Here is a 22,057-nt window from a genome sequence, read left to right on the forward strand (position 1 = left end):
CCAAGGGCATATCTGTCAATAGTTTCTTGTCTGCAGAATGATCAAAAAACACCTACTTACAGTGCTGGCACCATGTTAGAGAGTCTGATGGGAAAGGAGGCTCACTAACTCATGCAGAGATGCAACTTGTTTCTTTTATGGCCCCTATCTCCTGCTGCTGCACCAAAAGAGCCTTTGGAAGATGGCCCTCTTCTTTCTTGAATGTTTGGGCTCTGCGAGAACAAAAAGAGAATGGTAAGTACTCCAAAGAGAATCACCTTAATCCCTCCACTCTTTTACTCTTCAGTTCCCTTGGCGGCATCCCACTGACTGCAAGGGAGAGCTAACTGAGTCAGCCCAGAGTCTGAGACTGACAAAGAACCACAGAAAAATTATTAAAGTTGTTTTAAAGATTGAACTCAAAATAGAAAAAGTCAAAAGGTATGGGGGAACTATAATAGTGCAGAAGTGGGATGGCTGAAGGGAGCTTCCCTGCTTTGGCATTTCAACAGGAATGAGACGACGCTTTGGAGCATAAATGTGGTGTGTTCACTGAAGCTAATCTATTTGGGAAGGTGACCCCAAAAAATCATGTGAGAGAGGAATCCCTGCTGCACCTGGAGGTTGGCCACCCTAGGCCTGGCTGCTTGCTACTGTCCAGCAGCAGCCCCACTATGGTGACCATGGTGCCATAGCAGCCATTGGGCTGACTCAGGACCACGGATTCTACAGGGGTGCTGAGTAGGGCAAAGATGCATGAGTAAACCTCAGGATCAAGCTATAGAAATCACAATGTGAAAGGGAAAACAAACCTGCCAGGAAAACCACAGCACATCAATAAAAGAAGTAGGCATCATTCAAAGCAGTAGCAAGCAGGACTGACTTCTCCCACAGGTGGCACCAAGCCAAACTGATCCACCGTTTTTGAAATTTGGGCTGAATTTTGATACCATTTGACATCCTTTGGAATCAATATAGGCCTGGTTGGCTGATATGCTGTAGTCTTTTCAGATGACAGATAACAAATCAGCAAGTATTTTACATTGTCAAAATCTAAGTGATCTCTAGCAGGAATCTGGCACAAAGCTAGCAGGGAATGAGCCAGCGGGCACTCACCAATGCTGCAAGGAGGGCTCTGAAGATCTCTTTTGTCACTGGTGTTTTTTCTCAGAATTCCCCCGTTGTGTATGCGGACCAAAGTGAAGACTATCTGTGTGTGTTCCTACCTGACTCATTGGAGCTGTGAGGACTGAGCTTGGGGACTCAGGAACAATGGACAGCAGGATCCAAATACCTGTTGCCCTGCTCCAATCATGAGCCCCTGGCCGGTTTGAATTACCCAATGGCATGCTAGCGCGGGAACCTTGTAGTGTATTTAAGTTGGCCCGGTAAGCTCAGTTCCTCGGTCTTTTAGTGCAGCCCTATACTATGCTGTATACGTAATAAAGAGCTATGATCCCTACCACCTTGCTTCTTCCTTGCATTGAACCCACTATATTATATTCCCAAAATCCATGTTTCTGGTCTGCTGAGATGCTGCATTTCAGACTGGTGTTCACGGGGACTGAAAGTACCTAAAGGTGTAGTGAGCATCTGAATTTTGCAAAACAGAATATTTGTTCCGTGTCTAATCCCTGTTTGATGTACTGCAGAATTCTTAGGGTGACTTCCTCTGCATACTCTTCACAAGACAAAGGGACCCTGTTGGGGTGCAAACCGCTCTCCCAGAAGTTGGGTGAAAAGCTGTGTGGAGTTCCTGCATCTGGCTGCGGGCCAAATTAAAATGGTCTTGGCATGGGGATGGCTAGATGACCCTGGAGGTCCCTTCCAACTCTATGATTCTATGGTGGTAGACTCCAGACAGAACGTTGGACACCCCTGCTTTAACTACATTGTTTCTATCCACCTCAGCACTCAGTCCATGTATTCTACCTCCATTTGTTCTCCTGCCGCATGGGGTTATTGTGAGGATAAATTGGATCAGGACAGAATGTTGTAAGCCATTTTGGTTCCCCATCATGGAGAAAATGGAATAACGAAGTAAACAAATGTTTACACCATTAAGACCCATAAGCTAAAGGGGCCTCCAAAGGCATTGCTGCCTTTTAAGTCAGTGGTGGGGGCTAAGTTCAGGGGAGAAGCCGCTGTTCCTGATTTGCAAGAAATGGAGAAAAGCGGTTTGTGGTGTTGGAACAGGATAAACAAGACTGCTTATCAGAGTGTAAATGCCCAGAGTGTTTTGGGGAACTCTTGCACTGATTTTGAAAGAGTGATGACTCCTGCTTACCCCCCTCCAGTGAGCTGGGGATGTCACCACATTCAGGCTGAGAGTTAAAAGGCACCATGTGAATTTAAATTCTTCATCCTGGGATGGTACTGTAAATGCATGGGGTGGGGGGAGTTGCCACATGAGGCTGGCACAGGAAAAAGAAACCTAAGTCCTGCAGCACCCGATAGCTACTTTTCTTCAGAAAAAGCTTTCAGGGCCCAGACAGCCACTTCTTCAGCTGCAATGAGCGGATTCTTCTTCCATGAAAATCCAGCCTGGTTAGGTTTTCAGGTGTTGCAGGAGCGGTGTTTATTCTTGCACATCTATGATTGCCACCTTACAGTCTAACCCTAGCATGTTCACTAGGTTGAGGCTGCAGTCTTAAGCAAAATTGATGGCAAGTCAGTCAGCAATAGACTCTGGCGGAAGAGCAGCCAGTCCCCTTCTTGTTATTTACTTTATTTTGATACCATTTGACATTATTTGGAATCAGTATAGGCCTGGTTGGCTGATATGCTGTAGTCTTTTCAGATGACAGATAACAGATCAGCAAGTATTTTACACTGTCAAAATCTAAGTGATCTCTAGCAGGAATTTGGCACAAAGCTAACAGGGAATGAGCCAGCGGGCACTCACCAATGCTGCAATCAGTAGATTGTCAGGGTAACAGAATAAACACCAGGCTTCCTGCAGTATCTACACACATCGGATACCTGCGTTACAAATGCCTTTTCTCTCCCTCCCTCGCCAGCTTTTTAATCGGACATGCGGTTTGATCAAGGCTAATTTCACACATGTTGGATAATGCACTTTTAATGCACTTAACTAAGCAGATTTTCCTGTTTTGCATAGGAAATTCCAGATGCAAAGGACAGCTTTGAAAGGACAAAGGACACACATTGAAAGTGCATTATCCAACGTGCGTGAAATTTGCCCAAGACTTCTGCGGGATTCCAGAGCCTGCAACTTTAAGCCCTCTTCTCCTCTCCTTAATGCTTTTCCTGCCTGCTCTTCTTTGGAGCCCTGTTGCTGCCTCGGCAGAAACGCCGAAGGCGGTTGATAGTTAAGCCAGCCATAGCATTCCTTTCCGGAAAGGGGGGCGGGGCGAGATGGGGAGTGTCACTCGGAGAAAGCACAGAAGAAACGGTTGGACTTTCTTCCCGGCCTGCGTCCCGCGCGAGGAATCGAGCCCCTCAGACATCTGCGGAACTCGCAGCCACAAGAAGCGCTTCGCCGGTGGCGCATGCGCACCTCGAAGCAGGCGGGGCCGTCCTCAAAGGGTCACCAGCATGGCGAGCTCGGCCAAGCGGGCTCGCCGAGAGTCCGGCGCCGGTGCCTTGGCCGCCTTCCTCGAGTGGTGCGACCGCGTCGGCCTCGTGCTGAGCCCCAAGGTAGGCCGCGCGGCCTTTCTCCTCACCCTCCTTCCCCTCCGACAACTTCCACGCCGGCCAGGCTACCCGGGCAGCGCTTGCTGCGGATCCCTTTCGGGCCGCAGGGCGGCTTTCGAAGCGGCGGGAATCCGCGCTGAGAGATAGGCCAGGCCAGGCCTGCTCCTCACAAAGAAGGCTTTGTCGTCCTCTGGGCCGCGGCCTTCCGTTGGGAGCTTCCCGGTCTTCTCAGAGGGGGAGAAAGAGTTGGGCCCGTTACGGTCTTCAAAGGGCCAGACCGGTTCAAATCCTCACCTCACAGAGCTGTTGTGCCTTTAGGATGGAGGGAGGAAGAACCTGGATGCTCAGCCTTCCCTACCTCACAGGGTTGTTGTGAGGGTGGAATGGAGCAGGGAGGGAAGCAGGGCTCTTGCTCGGTGCCTTCAGGCTTGCGTTCTCAGATTCGCCTGCCTCACAGGGCTGATGTGCCGGTAAAATGGAGGGAGAGCCGTGGAGTTCCATCCAAGTCAGCTGTTCCAGGAAGCTGCTGGGAGGTATCCTACCTTAGGATGGATGGAGGCTTCAGACTAGGCCTCTGTCATGACCCATATGGGTTGCAGCCTGACGCTGCCACCACTCTGGATTTCGTCTCTTGGGAAGGCCCAGAGTCCCCTCCCAAGCCCGACCAAAAATGCCCCTTTTAGCCAAGAAACGCAGGCGTGATGACCAGGCAGAGGACATTAAAAAAGGTAAAGGTTTATTAATACAGGGATCGGTATTTAAACAAGGCAAGGTGCTTAATAGATATAACAGTGTATAAAGGAAAATGAAAATAAATCCTAACATGGCTACCTGTACTCCCCCTAGCCTGTTAGTCGTCAGGGCCCACAGCCCTTTTCCCCAGGACGACTGCCTGTGACTCACTCTACCTTCTGAGTGAGGGATCCTTCTCTCAGCCATAGGCTGCCCTCCCAGCCTGAGTCTGTGAGAGAAAAGAACACAGTTCCACAGCCCACAAAGTTTATGTATCAGGCCCCTCACACAATCCCTGGACACTTAATTGGTTACAGTGGGTTCCAAGAAGAAGAAGATGATGATATTGGATTTATATCCCGCCCTCCACTCCGAAGAGTCTCAGAGCGGCTCACAATCTCCTTTACCTTCCTCCCCCCAACAGACACCCTGTGAGGTGGGTGGGACTGAGAGGGCTCTCACAGCAGCTGCCCTTTCAAGGACAACCTCTGCCAGAGCTATGGCTGACCCAAGGCCATGCTAGCAGGTGCAAGTGGAGGAGTGGGGAATCAAACCTGGTTCTCCCAGATAAGAGTCTGCACACTTAACCACTACACCAAACTGCCATTGTGGGGATTGTAGGCTGTGTCTGCTTTCTACTCCCACACTGGTCTTTAGGCCCAGGCCTCCCTAGGCCTTGCCTCCGAGTCCTGCACAGATCATGACAACCTCTATGATAGAAGGTATGTAAAAAGGAATGAAGACCTTTTTACACATTTTTATATGACTGAAATCAGATAATGCAGCTCATCTTACACAGCCTTGGTCACTTACACCTTGCCTAAAAAGGGAATACCTATAGCCAAGTGATTGTTCAGATGCAGGGTGGGCTTTTTAAGGAAGGGTTTCACAGCCCTGTCCCATGCTCTTTAACAGAAAACCTTTTGATCCCTAAGCATTTCCTATCTAGGTTTTTCTGTTCCACAAGAAAAAAAAAATATATATAAATGAAATTTATAGATGTTGTATTTTTCTAAAACAAAACAGTTATTTCTATTCAGTATTCATTTAAAACAATGTTTAATTGCATCAACTATATATTTACACACATCTGATGTTATACCAAAGTCCAGTTCAACTAACAGAGGCATTAAAAGACAGAAGAACAATCAGGCTTCTTATTCAGAATCCAGAAATTTTCTTCTCAGATCCAAATAAATTACACAGTAAAAGAATAAATGCTCAACAGTTTCTACTGAAGACCTATCTCTAAGCATTAAAGCCCTTCTCTGATAACATTCTCAAACTTCTGTATTTATGTACTCCCATGGTTGAAAGCATTGGAATGGTTGAGGGGCTTTATTTTAAAATATTTGTTTTGCTCCTCCATAACAGCTTAGCTTCTGTTTTTCTTCTAAACACATAAAGAAGTCTTATTAAATCAGTGCCCTGACCTGGATAGCCCAGGCAAGCCTGATCTTGTCAGATCTTGGAAGTTAAGCAGAGTCGAATCTGGCAAGTACTTGGAGGGGGGAGACTGCCTTGGAATACCAGAGGTGGGGGCAGGCTTTATTCAGCCACCTCTCTGAATATCCTCCATGCCGCCAGTAGGGGTCAATCACCAGAGGTTGCCGTGACTTCCAGGTGCACACCCACGCAATACAACACCCCCCCTCCAAAGTCTAATTAAATCATACTTTGTCAAGAGAGTGGTGGTATTTGCTATTATAAAGTAGCTATAAGTAAGCCACCTTAGGCCCACTTTGGGGACCATGGCAAGGCACAAATGAAGTAAAAATAAATTCACAAGTACGTCATTTAATTTTTTATTTAATGGGCATTACTACCTTTCCTGCTTCCACTTGTACAAACATGGATTAAATCACTATGGGTGAAAAGAGTTCCATTCTTTATTCCCCTGGCTTTTGAATGCGTAGCCTACTAATAGTTAACTAATCTGTGTTAAATCTTGTTTTTAGATGTTTGTACTTAACAGGGAATCGCTGAACAGTTTCTCCGGATATTGGGAGCCAGTGAGTCTTTTGCTTCTCTTATAGGTCTACGTGAGCAGAGAAGGCACAGTGGCTGATTATGGCTTGATAGCCAGAGAGGACCTTCCGGCTGGAGAAGTCCTTTTCACTGTTCCAAGAACTGCACTCCTTTCACAACATACAAGTTCCATATCTTCCCTTCTGGAGAAAGGTACCAGAAACATATGGGACATAGAGAGCCTGAAACTGGGCAAGTGTAGAGTTGGTGAGGAAATCTGGGTTTAAAATCCGGGGGAGCTGTGCATTATCATGTCCCATTTGGTTGCAGAGCAACTGCAGGTGCCTTTATATGCACTTTAATCCTTGCAGATTAGCTGAGAGCCCTGTGAGCCCCCCCAAAGTTAAAAAGGTAGAAGTAGTCCTCTGTGCAAGCACCAGTTGTTTCCGACTCTGGGGTGATGTCGCATCACGACATTTTCACAGCAGACTTTTTACGGGGTGGTTTGCCATTGCCTTCCCCAGTCATCTACACTGGGTACTCATTTTACCGACCTCAGAAGGCTGGAAGACTGAGTCAGCCTTGAGCTGGCTACCTGAACCCAGCTTCTGCCGGGATTGAACTCAGGCCCTGAACAGAGCTTGGAGTGCACTACTGCAGTTTATCACTCTGCACCACGGGGCTTCTCATGCCCCCAGTTTTGCTACTAGAATAAGGCTGAAAAAGATGCAGTTGCTCAACTAATCTTAAGTGGTGTCTTGTTCCCTGAAAAAGAAAAGGCTTCCGGAATTTCTTTGCTCTCTCTTTTCTGCCTTCAACAGAACAAGACTCCTTGAAGAGTCAGTCTGGCTGGGTCCCCCTCCTGATTTCTCTTCTCTATGAATCCACAATCAGTAACTCTCACTGGGGGACTTACTTTTCCCTGTGGCCTGACTTCAGTGGCCTGGATCATCCTATGTTTTGGTAAGAGGCTATGGTGTAATGGGCTGTTCTATCAGTGTCCAGCTCTGAGAGGCAAAAAATGCTGACTGTGTGTAGGGCACAACAGGGTATCTGTAAGAAAAGACTCATCTAGATCTGATGGCTGTAGAACAGTGCTTGAAAACCCATGAGCTATGTTTTGTAATCCTTCAGAAACCCAGGACAGGGTGCTGTGGGTATTTTAAAAAATAAATATGAAAAGAACATCAAATAGAAACATAAAAAGAAAGATTCGTAATTACATTGAAGGAACAGCGAAAAAAGAGAATATTTTAAACATTCCAGTTATCCATGGACAATATATAATAATGTTAACTTGTTTTAACTTGTTGTGCACCACCACCCTGAGCCCTTTGGGGAAGGGTGATCTATACATTTAATGAAGAAGATGATTATGATGATCCATGATTGCAGTAGATTAAAAATGATACTTTACCAAAAGTCAAATGATATTAAATGGTGATATCATAATAGTAAATTTTAACACAAGGTATAAACTATTCTATATAATGCTCAATAGAAACATTAATGATTTTAAAGATAGCTTAAAACAGAGTAAGGTCATGCAACTTGTAACAATTCTTTATAATAAAAACCCCTTTTGTCTTGGCAAATCTGAGCTCCCTTATCGGTTGGGACTGGATGGGACTGTGGTGCATCAGCCTTTGACCCGTCAAACTATCCATCAAGAGTACTTGCATGCCATTTGTTGAGTCTGTTCCTCTCATCCATCCGAGTGTTGTTGCTAGCCAGCAAAGCTGATTCTGTCAGTAAAAGGCAACCAACCTTAGATCTGGCAGTTACTAGCTGTCCCTAGTCTCTCATTGGCTGAGCCACCTGTCATATTAATTTACAGAGCAGAAAAAGAAACCCTTCCCTTGATTGGCTGAGGGAGGCAGGAGGAGGGAAACAGCCAGAGAAAGGCTTCCCTTGATTGGTTGAGGACTCCTCTGGAAAGAGGAAAAATGGCCTCTTGTGTCAACAGACCAGATACAGAGAGAAAGATACGGAGGGGAAAGTGAGACACAGAGAGAGATTGAAGTCCTGTGCTTCAACAACTTTTATCAGAGAGAGAGTGTTGTTCTGAAAGCTATCACTAAAGGCCTTTGAGGAAGAAATTATTGGGACTAGTCCTGATTACAGCTGCTAGTTCCTGGCTGGTGGGAAATTCCTGGAAATTCTGTGGTGGAGTTTGAGGAGGGTATAGGAATTAGGGCTTCAGAGCAGGGTCTGCCAGACCCAGGTTCTTGCTGTGGAAGCTGACTGGGAGATTTCGGACCAGTCACAGCCTAACCTACCTCTCAGGGTTGTTGTTCAGATCAAAGGGGAGACAGGAGAATGATGTAAGCTGCTTTGCACCCCCCCCCCCCCCGTGAAGAAAGACTGTCCTTTTCCTATGTAGAAGCTGCAGGGAGGAGGAAGGTGATGGAAAGCTGAAGTCAGGGGCAGATAAATGGAACTAGATAGGGTTGCCAACTCCAGGTTTGGAAATTCCTGGAGATTTCAGAGGTGGGGCCTGCAGAGTGTGGGGTTTGAGGAGGGGTGGGACCTCAGACAGATTTTATTTATTTATTTAATTCAATTTATATCCCGCCCTACCCCACCGAGGCCATTTCCTCCTGGGGAACCACTTTTGCCATTCTCCAAGTGAGGGATGGAGATCACTGAGAATTACAACTGCTCCCCAGATGGTAGATATCAGCTCCGCTTGAGGTGTTTGTGGTGGAGTGAATGACTTCATTGGGTGAGAAGACAGTAAGGGGGGGGGCACTCACCCAGAGCCTCTTTCTAGAGCCTGTTGAATTTTTCTCCACAATGGACCTTTTTCCTAGTATACTAAGTTAATTGTTATATAGTGAATATTAAATAACCTCCTCTTTTCACACTTTCACTTATATACTTCAGACATTTCAATATAATGATTAATATTTGGCATTTCAGTCTCTTCTATATTTCCTCCCCAGTTATTAAGTAAAATATGAATAATAAGATTTATCCTGAAATTCTTTAATTGGCTTTTTATTTACGTGTTACTTTTGTCATTATGGCATATTCAGCCAGTTTGTCTTTCCAATCCTCTCAGCTTGGGCACTCTTCTGCTTTCCATTTAATTACAATTGTAATTCTGACTCCTTGTATCATGTATCTAAATTCTTCCAATTTGTTTCTATTATTATTATCAGCATATGGCATTGTTTATAGTATAGCCAGGAGATTCTAAGATTGTCAGTATTATCAACTAAAATACCCAACAACATTATTCTGAGAGTTCATAGTAAATTTTAGAATTTTCTGGATATCATGTATTTCTTTCTAACATTTTTTATATTTTTGCATGTCCACCACATATGGTAAAAAGTGCCATCCAACTCGTTGCATTTCCAACAAATCCCTTTATATTTTTTGTCCATCTTCTCAATATCGTTTGGGCTGATGTATCATTGATAAAATATCTTTTATCAGTTTTCTCTTAGGGGTTGACTAACTAAATTTTATATATTTTTTGTCCATAGAGTTCCCAGTGTTGGAAAGAGATCTCTTCCTCAAAGTTTTACTTCCATCTTATCATATATGTCTTTACTTCTTCTTTCTCTGTATCATATTGAAGTAATAGCTTATAGATTCGTCCTAATAAATGATCTTTTTGTTGTGCATTACTTTGTTTTGAGAGGCAAGCTTGTTCTGTATTCCTTTTGAATTATCTCATTCTTGTGTGGTTAGATCTGAGTCCTGTAGCACTTTAAGAGACCAACAAGATTTTCAGGGTATAACCTTTCAAAAGGCAATGCTTACTTCATCGTATACAAGCAGAGATTTTTATCTCATTCATCTGTAATGAGATACAAATCCTATGTCCCTATTCAGTCCTGGGGCCCATTGTTCTGAACTTGTGAATGAAAGATTCATCCATCTAGTGTTGTAATATCCCCTTGAAGTTTCTTTGAGAACTGCAGGGACATACATTTCTGCCCCCCAAACATTTCCCCTCTGCTCTAATTAACCTGATTACAATATGCATTGTACTTTTGCATCTTGAGTTCCTTCTTTACAACACTCCTCCCACCTTCTGACTGGGATAAAAAGACACAGAGATCTCAATTTCTACTCAGATCTGTTCTACTGCAGGCCAACACAGCTGTTGTCTGAAACTATTTTTGTGGGTTTGTGTCAGCACTTTGCATTTTGTGCACATTCCTGCAGTATGTAATAAAAGAAATATTCTGAGATGTAATGTCTATGTAGATGTCATGTGATAGTAAAAACTAAGCAGGCTCCTTTTTACAAGGAAAAATTACTGAAGTGGGGTGGTAGGAAAAGAGGAGGAATAATGCTTATGGAGTGGGGAGTACATAGAAACTAGATTCCTTGGGGCAAGGAAAACTGGATTGGCTTGAAAGAACACTAAGAGGGCAATTGGGAAAGTAACCATCTTCATGGCCATATGTGGTGGACATGCAAAAACCCCCATCTACATAGTAACCCTCAAGTTAATTTTTATTCTGAAAAGGAAATGGCACTTTCTGTTTGCTGTTTTGTACAGGAGTGAGGAAGAACGGTGGAGGCTTCTGCAGGGTACTGGGATCTTGGAAGCTGTGGACAAAGACCTGGCCAATATTCAGATGGAGTATTCCTCTATTATCCTGCCCTTCCTGAAGGCCCACCCAGATCTCTTCAATCCCAAGGTGCACACGCTGGAGCTGTACAAGAAGCTGGTGGCATTTATCATGGCCTACAGGCAAGTGTGAGGGCAACAGTGGATGATCTGGGGAGGACTGAAGTGATGCCCTGGCAACGTTTTGTCTTTTCTCGACTGGCTTTCATGTATTCCTGAAGTTTATCAGAAGGTCTTCAAAACTTTGGGGGGGGGGTGCCATAAGAAGTTGGGGGGTGTCAATATTCTCACTGCAGTAACAGCCTCCTCTCCACTGGAGTGCTAGAGGATCCACAGGAGAATGAGAAGGCCCAGCATCTGGAAGGGAGACCCATTTTGCCATTTCAGCATAACATGTCCTCCCCAGGAAGTTGAATATGCACAGGGAGTGGCTTGAGAGGGATCCCTCTGAGTAGGAGAATAAATGCAAGGGATTCTTGGAGAGGAAAATTGTCACCAGGGGTGTAGCCAGAATTTTTTTTTTTGCTTGAGGGGCTTTTTAAAAATTCAGGGAGCACTCAAATTTTTAAAAAGCCCTCCCCCCCCACCCTGACCTAAATAATCCTTGCTATGCCCCTGAGAGGCAGCCTCTGCCGGCCAGGTCTTCCTGCTTTTGCAGTCATGGACATGGCAGAAATATTTCAGGCTATGCAGATAAATTCAAAGATGGGCTAGAAGCAGAAGGGCAAACTGTAAAGCATAGTAAATAAAGATGTCCTAGGGCAGTTTCTAGAACATAAGAGCCCTGCTGGATCAGACCAGTGGTCCATGTAGTCCAGTATTCTGTCTCACTTACTGGCCAGCCTGTTACTTTGGGGGGCCAACAACAGGGCATAGAGGCCGAGGCCTTCCCCTGATGTAGCCTCCTGGCACTGGTGTTAGAGGTTTATTGCCTCTGTAGGTGGAGGCTCCCTTCAGTCACCATGGCTAGTAACCATTGATGAACCTCTCCTTCATGAATCTGTCTAAACCCCTTTTAAAGTTGTCTTATGTGTTTGGCCATCACTATATCCTCTGGCAGCGAATTTCACATTTTAATCACTCACTGAATAAAGAAGTTGTTAGCGCATACCACATGTACATTCTTGGGAGTTTTTGCAGCCATGACTGCTCTTGGATTGTTTTAAATGTTGATTTTCTGTGGAAACTGCATGGAAGCCTTTGTCTGAGAGGTGGGGTATACATTTTGAAATGACTGCGAATTGGATGGTTTGTGCCAGTTGGCCACCCAAAGACATGGTAGGGTAGGGGCTTCTTCATAGGGGAGGGGGACTCCTCAGTGAAGTATGAATTAACCAGAGGGTGGGGGACAATCATATTGGCCTGATGAGGACTAATTATGATCAGGTGGCACAGAATGTTGGCAGATGAATATCAGTTAAACGAATTAGTTTCCTGAAGCCTCTGAGATCTTGGAGCATCCTGGAAGTGAAATTTCACATTGCTCCCCCTCCCCTCCAATTTCTTGTGAACTCTAGCACCTCATTGGTGGTGGAAAGTGCTGACAAGTTGCAGCTAACTTACAGTGACCCCATGGGGTTTTCAGGTCAACAGATGAATAGATATGGCTTGTCATTGCCTGCCTCTGCTTTAGAAGAGTCCAGTAGCACCTGAAAGACTAACACAATTTCTAGTAGGGTAATGAGTCACTGCTCGCTTCAGATACAGCTATAATGTGAGTCTGTCTGTCCTATATATTGGAAAGTGGAATGAGTTCAAATGCCAGATTAACAGGCAAATGACAATAGCAGGTGTGATTGGATTAGGTGTGTTAAGCAGAGAGGTAGTAGGCCAATTACCAGCATTGCTAATGAGGCAGGTAACCTAGGTCTTGATTGAGTCCATGAGGTTGCTATATCCCAAATATTTCACCTTCTTTGCAATTTGAAAACCTGATTTCTGTTCTAATTCTTCTCTTTGGGATTTCATTATGTTCTTCACTAACATTTTTGTTTTAAGGTAGTTAACTCTCATTCCAGCCAAATCTCTATAAATGATTAATCTTTCTTTTAGGTGGCCAATTGATTCCAATGGATCTTCTAATATAAATACTATGTCATCTGCAAATGCTTGCAATTTATATTCTTCTCCTCTTGTCCCCTTTATTTTCTTATCATTTCTAATTGATATATTAAGAGTTTCTAATGATAGTATAAATAATAAAGCCTTGACATGTCCCTTTCTCAAAGGTGAAAGCAACTTAATGTTCTGGAAGGTTAAAATGTCCCCCCACTGCTTTTTTGAGTCTTGTGGTTTCTGATGTCAGACTTATGTTCAGTAGAAAAGCAAACCACAAGAGGAAGCCATGCCAGAACACTGAAAACCAAAAGCAAAAACTAATGGCCAATTACTGCAAAATGCAAAGTGCTTAAACAGGGATGTCAAACATGCAGTTTGGGGGCTGAATCAGCCCCCCAGAGGGCTCCTATCAGGCCCCCCGAGCAACTGGCTGTCATCTGCTTTCTTCTCCCTCTCTATTACTTCCTTCTGCATCACAGCTTGCTTTGCAAGGCTTGCTCAACTGCACAGGAGGTATAGAGCAAAACTCTGTTTTCTCCATTGGCTGAGGCTCCTCCCTTGGGAAGGAAGAGAGGAGGAATAGCTTGCTTTACCAGGCTCTCTCAATCGCACAGCAGAGCTATTGAGCCAAACATTTCTTCCTCTGTTGGCTGAGGCTCCCCTCCCCCAGTCCCCTGGGGAAGGAAGGAAAGAGCCAGAGCTTCCTTTGCCCAGTTTCCTGGAACCCATGGGAGAAATACAAAGAAAGCGTCCTTAAGACCAATGACTGCTAACATTTTAAGCATGTTTTAAGTTTTAAAAAATATGTGTGTGCGTGTTTGTGTTCTTTATAAAATTTATATCTCTGCTACCTAATCTTAAATATGGTCTGGCCCAACAAGGTCTCATTTATGTCAGATCCAGCCCACATAACAAATGAGTTCGACACCCCTGGCTTAAAGTGAGTTTCTTATATAAAAATTCACATGCACATACAGTTGCAATGCAAAGAATGCTGACTCAAACAAATACAAAATCAGTGGATGATAACACTCACTGGTCCACAAACAAATTCACTAATTAAAGAGCAACTGCTCTATCTTTTTGTTGCTCACATGGAGCCAAATAGAACTCAGTCCAGATGTCTCCGTGGAAGAAAGGACATGGTGAGGTCCAGATGTCCCAAATGAGAAAGAATAGGTGCAACGGCACATCGATAATTAAGCCATTTCCCAGCTGAGCTTCATCAGGCGCATGCGTGGCATTGAGACTAGTGATACAATCACATTTTCATTTCGAGTCAAGCGAATGCTACACGCCAGCACTTCATGCTTGGCTATATCAGGAGTGTGTGGCCTAATATGCAAAGGCGTTCCTGCTATAAAAAAAGCCCTGCTAATGCCCATTAATCCTTTGTCGAATTGGCCTTCTTTTTTAAAAGTTAAAGCTCAGAGTCTGAGTTTCCTTGCAATTCTTGTCTGGTGTTGGCTCCTCTATATTGTTGCCATTCTCATCTATTCAGGTTCTTGAGTTGCAGGCAGCTGTTTCCTGCTTGCTGCCTTCCATATGGCTTTGGTCTGCTCCATGTTGCCTTGTTCTGCCATCTGTTCATTTTATTCTCCAACCAGTTTCCAGGAACCTTTGGAGGAGGACATGGAGGATGAGGAGCCCAACCCTCCCATGATGGTGCCCATGGCAGACCTTCTGAATCATGTTGCCAACCACAATGCCAACTTGGAATATTCCCCGGTGAGCAGAGCATACAAAGTGTAAATCCAGTGGGGCTCTGTTATGTACGTTTCCACATCCTCCAGTTCTGCAGATAGCATAGATCTCTTGCTTTGCAGTGTTTTCAGAGTGTAAGGCACAAGTGTGTGCCTACATCTGAGTTGCATCTTGACTGGACTGCTTGTTTCTCTTTGTCCTGCCCTTTGGCTGGCTGGGAGACTCCTTGTGGTTGCTGATGCATGTTGGCCATCGGAATGATCTCTACAACATGAAGCTGTGAGTTCCATGTGGGAACTTGTGTCGGAGGTGATGCAGGGGTTCATTTTGGATTGAGGCTGCAGCATGGAGGGAGGAAGGACACCCCTGCACACCATTTTCCAACTAAAAACAGCCCTGGGGTATTATTTGCCTCTCCTAGTTGTCTTGAGTTGGGAAAATGAGGCAGAGTGGAAGAAGCAGGAGTTTGTCCTCCTGCACGCCACAGACCCGATCTTTAGTTAAGCCCCTGAAGTGCTGCTGAAATGAGTTCACAAAGAGAATTGAAAGCTGGCATCCTGCTGCAGGTCCCTGTGGCAGTCACATAGTTGTAACTTGCAGTTTAGACCGCAGTTTCTGCCTAAACTTGGAAGAGAGATTGTGCTTTGAACCTCTGGGAGGCCCTTGTTGGTCAAAGTGCTGGGGAAACAAGAGGCCTCTGTCCTTGGGTCTCCAGACCAGAGCCAACATTTAAGCCCAGGTTTTTGGCATTTTAATTGGTGGTTTCTGTTCTGCAGCTAGCATAGATGACATTCTATTTTGCTGTGAGATAATCTTTGAATGACTGGGTAAGGAACCTTAGAAAATTCAGTACTGGGGGCTAACCAGTTGGTAGCTGGTGGACAGTGTTTTGCCTTTAGCTATCTCTTGCTTGAGCTCCAGACTCTTCCTGTCCAGGTTATCAATTCAGGCTGATGCTCCCAGCATTGTTCATCCCACTTACATCTCAGCAGCTATAGAGCAGGCTAACTAACTTTGAGATGACTGTGAGAAAGAAAGACTGTTGTTCCTCTGGCTATCCTGTGTGTAGAGTTGTCTTATATGGAGTCAAGAGCCTAAGTCCACTTAGCTAAGCCCACCTGCAGCCCCTTTTTAAACATGAACTGCAGACCACATTTGACCCTGTAGCTGTCAGGTCTGCTGGCATGCATGTGTGTGTGTGTGTGCATGTGCAGAGCTGCCTAGCTGAGACCTACTGCTGGAGGCAATTGCCCAGAGTCACCCAGAGTGCCCTCCTTCACCCAGGCACAAACAGTGCTCCAGCTTAAGTCTGAGAGCTTAATTTAAATGGAGTCAAACCATGAGCCCACCTAGCTCTGTACTGTCTCCCCTGATCACTACCAACCTTCCAGGGGCTCAGAGGCAGACCCTTTCCTGGGCAGATCTATGCAGTTATTTAATTTTTTAAAAAACTACCTCTTGGGTGGCTGACCATCCTCCTTCAGCTGGTCTATGCTGGTCCAGCCTGGCACTAAAAGCATTCAGCAAGTAAGCCTTTTCTTAATCTCCTGCAATGGCCAAGGAACCTTTTTTATAATTGAGGAGTAAGAAGCTTCACTGGGAAAGACAATAACACTAGGAAAAGTCAAAAGAAGCAGAAAAGATGAAGACCTAACATGAGACTCAATCAAGGAAGTCACAGCCCTCAGTTTGCAAGACTTGAGAATGGCTGTCAGTGATAGGATGTTTTGAAGGTCAGTAATTAATGGAATCGCCGCAGGTTGGAAGTGACTTGATGGCACTTCACACACACACAAAGCTTTAAATTGTGAAGTTTTTGAAGACTCCCATGTCCACAACAAGTGGCCTGCTAAGGCTTATTCCCAGGGGAGAAGGTTACTGCTAGTGACCTTTGCCTCTACTCCTTCTACAGGAATGCTTGAAAATGGTGGTGATTCAGCCCATTCGCAAAGGCCAAGAGGTCTTCAACACTTATGGAGAGATGGCCAGTTGGCAGCTCCTCCACATGTATGGCTTTGCTCAACCATATCCTGGCAATAGGGATGATGCTGCTGACATCCAGATGTTGACGCTGTGCAAAGCTGCTCTACAAGGCAAGTGACTGGCTGATCAGAAGATCCATTATTTGGCAATCAGGGAGGATTTTAAAAAGCAGATTCACTTCTCTCTCCTGGCTTTCTCTAGCTCTGTTTCCATCAATGAATGCAGACACTGGAGTGTGGTTTGTGCTGCACTCTGTACTGCCTGCCTCACCTGTTAAAATTGGCAGATCTGGGAGACAACCCTGCTGTGAGGCTGGAGTCGTGGCATTCTGTCTTCTAAGCCATATGAGCCTGCTTCCCTTTGTAAAGAGAAAGATTGGCCCCTCGGTATCATTTCAAAACACATGGGAAGAAAACACGGGGAAGCAATTTGCTTTTCACTGCAGGCTAGGAGTAGTTCATATGTCCAGCCAAGCTTGCATGTTTGTACTACACTGTTCCTTTTGCCTCTGTTTCCCCCACCCAGCTGCAAAAACAGATGCAGAGCAGCAGCTGGTCTTGGAGCAGTGGGATCTTCTTTGTCAGATGGAGATGGTGGGTGAGGAAGGAGCCTTTGTGATTGGCTGGGAGAAGGTCTTGACTGAAGAGGAGTTGTTCACAGCATTAAAGGTGAGTACTCTGGTACACTGCTTTGTCTGGTGGCGAAGTACTCAGCTTTAAGGATGGCATGGAACACTCTTGCTGCCTGCTGGCTGACTGATCTGTGGCAGTGTCAGAATTTAATTGTCAAAGGAATGGAATGTTGTGCTGCCAGTTTCCTTTTTACTTGGATGGAGGGGTACAGCCTAGATGGACGATACCTCCCATTCTCCAGTGGAGGTAAGACTTACAGAGATTTCAGATTCCTTTAGGTGGTTCCCCACCTATTTAAAAAGAACTACAGTTGAGGACACCCTGAAATGGATGGCCCATGCTAGCATGATCTCACTGGATCTCAGAAGTTAAGCAGTGTTGGCCCTAATTAGTACTTGGATGGGAGAGCATCAAAGAAGTACAGGGTTAGGAGGAGGTGGGCAATGGCAAACCACCTGTTTATCTCTTGCCCTGAAAACCTTACTTGCTCACGCTAAATCAGCTGTGACTTGAAAAATACTTTCTACCACCACCACCACCATAGCTGAGGACCTTTATCCCAACTAAAATACAATCATTGCAACAAAAAACAACTGTCTGAGAGAAATGTGAGGGGATGGGGTGGGGGGAAGAGAGGTTATCACTAGGGACTAATGAGGCTAGGATCAGCATCGTCTGAGATAAAGAAGTATTTCATATTATCTTCTACCCAGTTCTTCCTTCTGGAATGAACCTGGGTCCTCCTGTGTTCAAAGCAGGTATTTAACCCAAATCACAACCCTCCAACTCCGGCCAGCCATTAAATACCCTGTGCTGTCGCTCAAAACTTTCCAAAATGAGGGAGGTGAAGACAGCTTGGCTCTACTATCTGAACCTTTTATCTGGAGATGACAAAAGGCTGAAAAGCACTGAAAACAAAACAAAACGTTCTCTGCACCAGTAAGCTCTCGTAGAACTTCCCAGTGCAGTCCCACAATTCCAGCCTCCCAACCTAGCTCTAAACCTCCTTCATTACTTGTATGGTTGTACCCCACTTCAGTCTATGCAGCCAGAGCTCCCTGTAAAATGAGAATGCACATATCTGTTGGCCTTGTGTGCCACTCACACAGGTTTCTTTTACTTGACAAGCTGCACAAATGGTGTTTGCGTTGGCAAGATGGCCATCAGGTACCCTGCAACCCTGTCTTAAAGACTAAAAATGAACGGTAGCATAACTTTTTCATGAGCCACAGGGTCCACTTGATCAGCTACCACAGTGGCAAAGAAACAGCACTGAGCATGCATTTTCACTGGACCATCAATAATTCCAGCCTTCTTTGGATTTAGGTGTTGGGTATGTCTGCAGAGGAATTCAAGGAGTTCAAAGAGCAAGAGGGCTGGGCCAACGAAATGGGTGAGAATGGGAATACTGACTTGACACTCTCCATGATTCCAACACTCAAGGCATCTTGGAAGAAACTGCTCTTTGATGCCACACTGTTGACGCTGCAGGCATACAACTCTGATTTGAAAGCAGAGGAAGAAGTGCTCATCAACCAGCAGGCCTTTTCAAAGCTGAGCTGCCGGGAACAGTTTGCCCTACAAGTGCGTTATGGGCAAAAGAAAATTTTGCAACAGTTACTTGAGCTAGCAAGTTCATAGTAGGAAAGCAAATGGAAATCTGGCTTCTTCTCAAGTGAAGGAAGGATACTGTAACAGTATCAGGAACCACCAGGACATGCTTTTAGGTTCTAAGGGCATGTGCTCATGGCAACCTAGGCAAGACCTTACAGAGGAGAGAGTATGCTGTAACTTTCTGCTGCATCTTGATGCTCGAGGATACTAATGTGGTGCAGGACACTAAATTTCAAATTCTTGCCAGGAAGCTCAGGCTGACAACCTGTGGCTTACTCATCTGCTCCTTTGTGTGTGGCATAAAACTTTTAACAAGATATATGCAGTCAGCCTCCCTGTGGAATTAGGACTACTTGCTTGTCCACGACAGTGCAGAATTCGTTTTTGTTGTACAAGCTGACAGGAAAAGGAAGCCAGACTTCACTGGAGTGGGGGAGGGGGAGCATGCCTTCACTGGAGGAAGTCAAGATGCTAGGGTAAGAAAGCAATATTGCCAGGATTTTTCTGTAAGCAGTGAGGGATCCTTTCTATTCTGTAAGCTGTGAGGTTCCTCTCTACCATGATTTGTAGATTTTTAAAGTGCCATCTTGTCTGCTTCCCTACCACAGCATGATATATAGAACTATTACATGTAGCCTGCTTATCTCTCCACTCAAATAAGAGATGTTTGCAATGTTTGGTGGAGAGTGAGATGACACATGCACAGAGAGAGTGAAAATGTGCATGGTGGAGCTTTTGCATAGCGATACTAGACAATCTTTATGCTATCATATTGCCACCCTACAGTGGCACTGTTTAAATGAACTTCCCCTCTTCTGCTACTGCCAGCCCATCACAACAGGTTTATGTTTGCTAGAGAGACAATGCAAAGTTTGTTTGTCATGAAATTCCTTTCTCAGTGGTCCTAGGTTGGAGCAGTCCCAATTAATGGGTAGAAGCTCCTCCCTGGAGGTAGGCAGTTGTCGATCTTTTATTGACTCCTAGAGGCGGTCCAAGGCAAACTGCTGCCCTTTTCATCTCTAGCAGGGATCAAGTGGATTTATTTCTGGGTTTTGTAGCAGGTTATCTGCCCAGATGAAGATGGCCTGCATAAAATTAGAAAGCACTGCCAGTGCTCTTACAGCCAGAGATGATAGCTCATGTGATTTTTTTTATCACAATAATTAAATGTATTAAAAAGATTCTATAAGCCTGTCTTCATATTCTCCCCATTCACTGACTATGATTTCCCTTTGGATGTCTAGTTTCAAATCCACAACACAGTTTAAATCCCCACCAATGAGAGACTTCAATATTATCATAACTTCTTCAAGAAACTGAAGTTGGCCATTGTTGGGGGCATAAATAGATCCTATGGTATAGTTGATCATTTAACAGGCCCCTCACAAAAATATACTGACCTTTCGGGTCTAAAACAATATTAAGAGAAAAAGGGGGGGGGTGGAGAAGAGAAGGTAAGCCCTCCAATTATTTTGCCAGGACAATCTACCACAGGACTACAAATATTGGCGAGGCCATAAGAGCCTGAAACCCCCCTCCCCCAAACAACTGAAGAAAAACACACAGGGACCTCCTTTTTGCAGCTGCCATCATCAGCTTTTTCGTTGCTACTCTTCTCGTCCGCCCTTGCTGTATTCCCATTGGGTCTTGCTGGGGGAGACTCTGTCTCTTTAAAGGGATTTTTAATTCACTCTAAGAGAGTCTGGAGGTTCTTCAAGCCTCCCCCCCCCCCACACCCTTGAAGTTGTTGTAAAAGGGATGTTGGCTTGCAGTGGAGCAATAACCTCTTACCTGAGCAGTAGAGCTATCCAAAACTGGAGGGTGAGCATGCAAAAATTTGCATAGCTCTACTTGAGCAAGCAGAGATGTGACCTAACCAGTTTGGATGACTTTCCCCAGTGAAGGAGAACCATGGAGAGGATATGCCATTATGTCACAAATGCACTCCTAATTCTGCTCCTACAGCAATAAAAGATGAAGCCCCTCAAAAACAGGCACTGGGAGTCAATAAAATATTGAGGGCCCTGCCTGCCTCCAGGAAGGAGTTTCTACTCATGAGTTGTGACTGCCCCACCCTGGACCACTGGAAAATGGGTAAGTCAGAGATGTCAAACCCATTTGTTACGAGGGCCAGATCTGACATGTCATTTTGTGCCACTCAAAATACAAACATGCTTAAAACATTAACTTAACAGTATTTCCTTGCAGCATCTCTCTGATGCCCACCCTCCCACTTCCACCACCTGTTATGCATTAGCACTGGGATAGTATGCAGGGACATAACGTACAACATCTGTCAATAAAGGTAATCAGCTGCTCACAGGCCAGATAAGAGCTCTGGAAGGGACAGTTCTGGTATGCAAGCTGTATGGTTGACACCCCTGGGGTAAGTGATTTGGCATTGGCAGCTGGGTCCCTGTTGCTTCTCTCTAGGGATCAGCAGTCCTGCTCTTCTTCTTTCCTGTGACAGTTGATACCTTCTCATGAACTAGGCAAAGAGCTCAGCATTGACTAGTTTCCTTCTTTCTTGAAATATGGAATGGTAGTTATAGGAAATGCCACTGCATATTCTTGGGGAGGGCTGATTTCAGCTGATAAATGATGCAGATCACTCTTAAGTATCTCTGCAATGACTCCTTAGGAAGCATGTGTGTAACAATTGCTCTAGTCACTATGGAAAGTCTGGCAGGTAGATTGTGTCCTTTCAGCGTGGGAGTAGCGGAAAGTAGGAAATTCAGTTTCTTGGAACCAGGATTTAGTAAATAGCCTTTCCCCAAAGGAGATACTTCTCTGCAACAGGAAAGGATAAAATAGGCATAGTACATCAGAAAAACACAATTGTTTCCTTTTTGAATCCTAGCACTGTAGAAGCTGGAAGGAAGTGAAGGAATATCCAGTCAGACAAATTGCTTGGAGAAATGCTGCCCATCACCTCTTAAAAGATCTGGCTGCAGCAGTTTCATTGCTTTGGGTTGAGGGTGGAAAATCTTGAGAACAGTGGGTAAAATCTCAACAGCCCTCTTTTAACTGGTGGATTGAACTGCTGTAGATCAGTAATATTCCCTTTTGAGCAAGACACTTGAGCCTGTGGTGGCACAATGCTTGATGAAAACCAAGTAGCTCAGTCTCATCCATC

The 22,057-nt window shown here is 44.9% G+C and overlaps 1 protein-coding gene across 1 annotated transcript; it reads left to right on the forward strand.

Annotated features, from left to right (window-relative positions):
- Nucleotides 1-3,523: 3,523 nt before the first annotated feature.
- On the forward strand, nt 3,524-19,748 carry SETD6 (SET domain containing 6, protein lysine methyltransferase). The gene is made up of 8 exons (XM_060254277.1): nt 3,524-3,639; nt 6,405-6,549; nt 7,158-7,299; nt 10,859-11,053; nt 14,596-14,716; nt 16,605-16,785; nt 17,201-17,343; nt 18,634-19,748. The coding sequence occupies exons 1-8, from the start codon at nt 3,538-3,540 to the stop codon at nt 18,946-18,948; spliced, it is 1,344 nt and encodes a 447-aa protein (XP_060110260.1). The 5' UTR covers nt 3,524-3,537; the 3' UTR covers nt 18,949-19,748.
- The last annotated feature ends 2,309 nt before the right edge of the window (nt 19,749-22,057 follow it).

The sequence above is a fragment of the Heteronotia binoei genome, chromosome 14 (assembly GCF_032191835.1).
Source record: "Heteronotia binoei isolate CCM8104 ecotype False Entrance Well chromosome 14, APGP_CSIRO_Hbin_v1, whole genome shotgun sequence".
Taxonomy (NCBI): Eukaryota; Metazoa; Chordata; class Lepidosauria; order Squamata; family Gekkonidae; genus Heteronotia; species Heteronotia binoei.

Excerpts from the sequence above, each read along its gene's own strand:
- SETD6 (XM_060254277.1), top strand. The coding sequence starts at position 3,538 with ATGGCGAGCTCGGCCAAGCGGGCTCGCCGAGAGTCCGGCGCCGGTGCC. Across the intron at positions 14,717-16,604 it reads CCAACTTGGAATATTCCCCG|GAATGCTTGAAAATGGTGGT; the intron begins GTGAGCAGAGCA and ends CTCCTTCTACAG. Across the intron at positions 16,786-17,200 it reads GTGCAAAGCTGCTCTACAAG|CTGCAAAAACAGATGCAGAG; the intron begins GCAAGTGACTGG and ends TCCCCCACCCAG.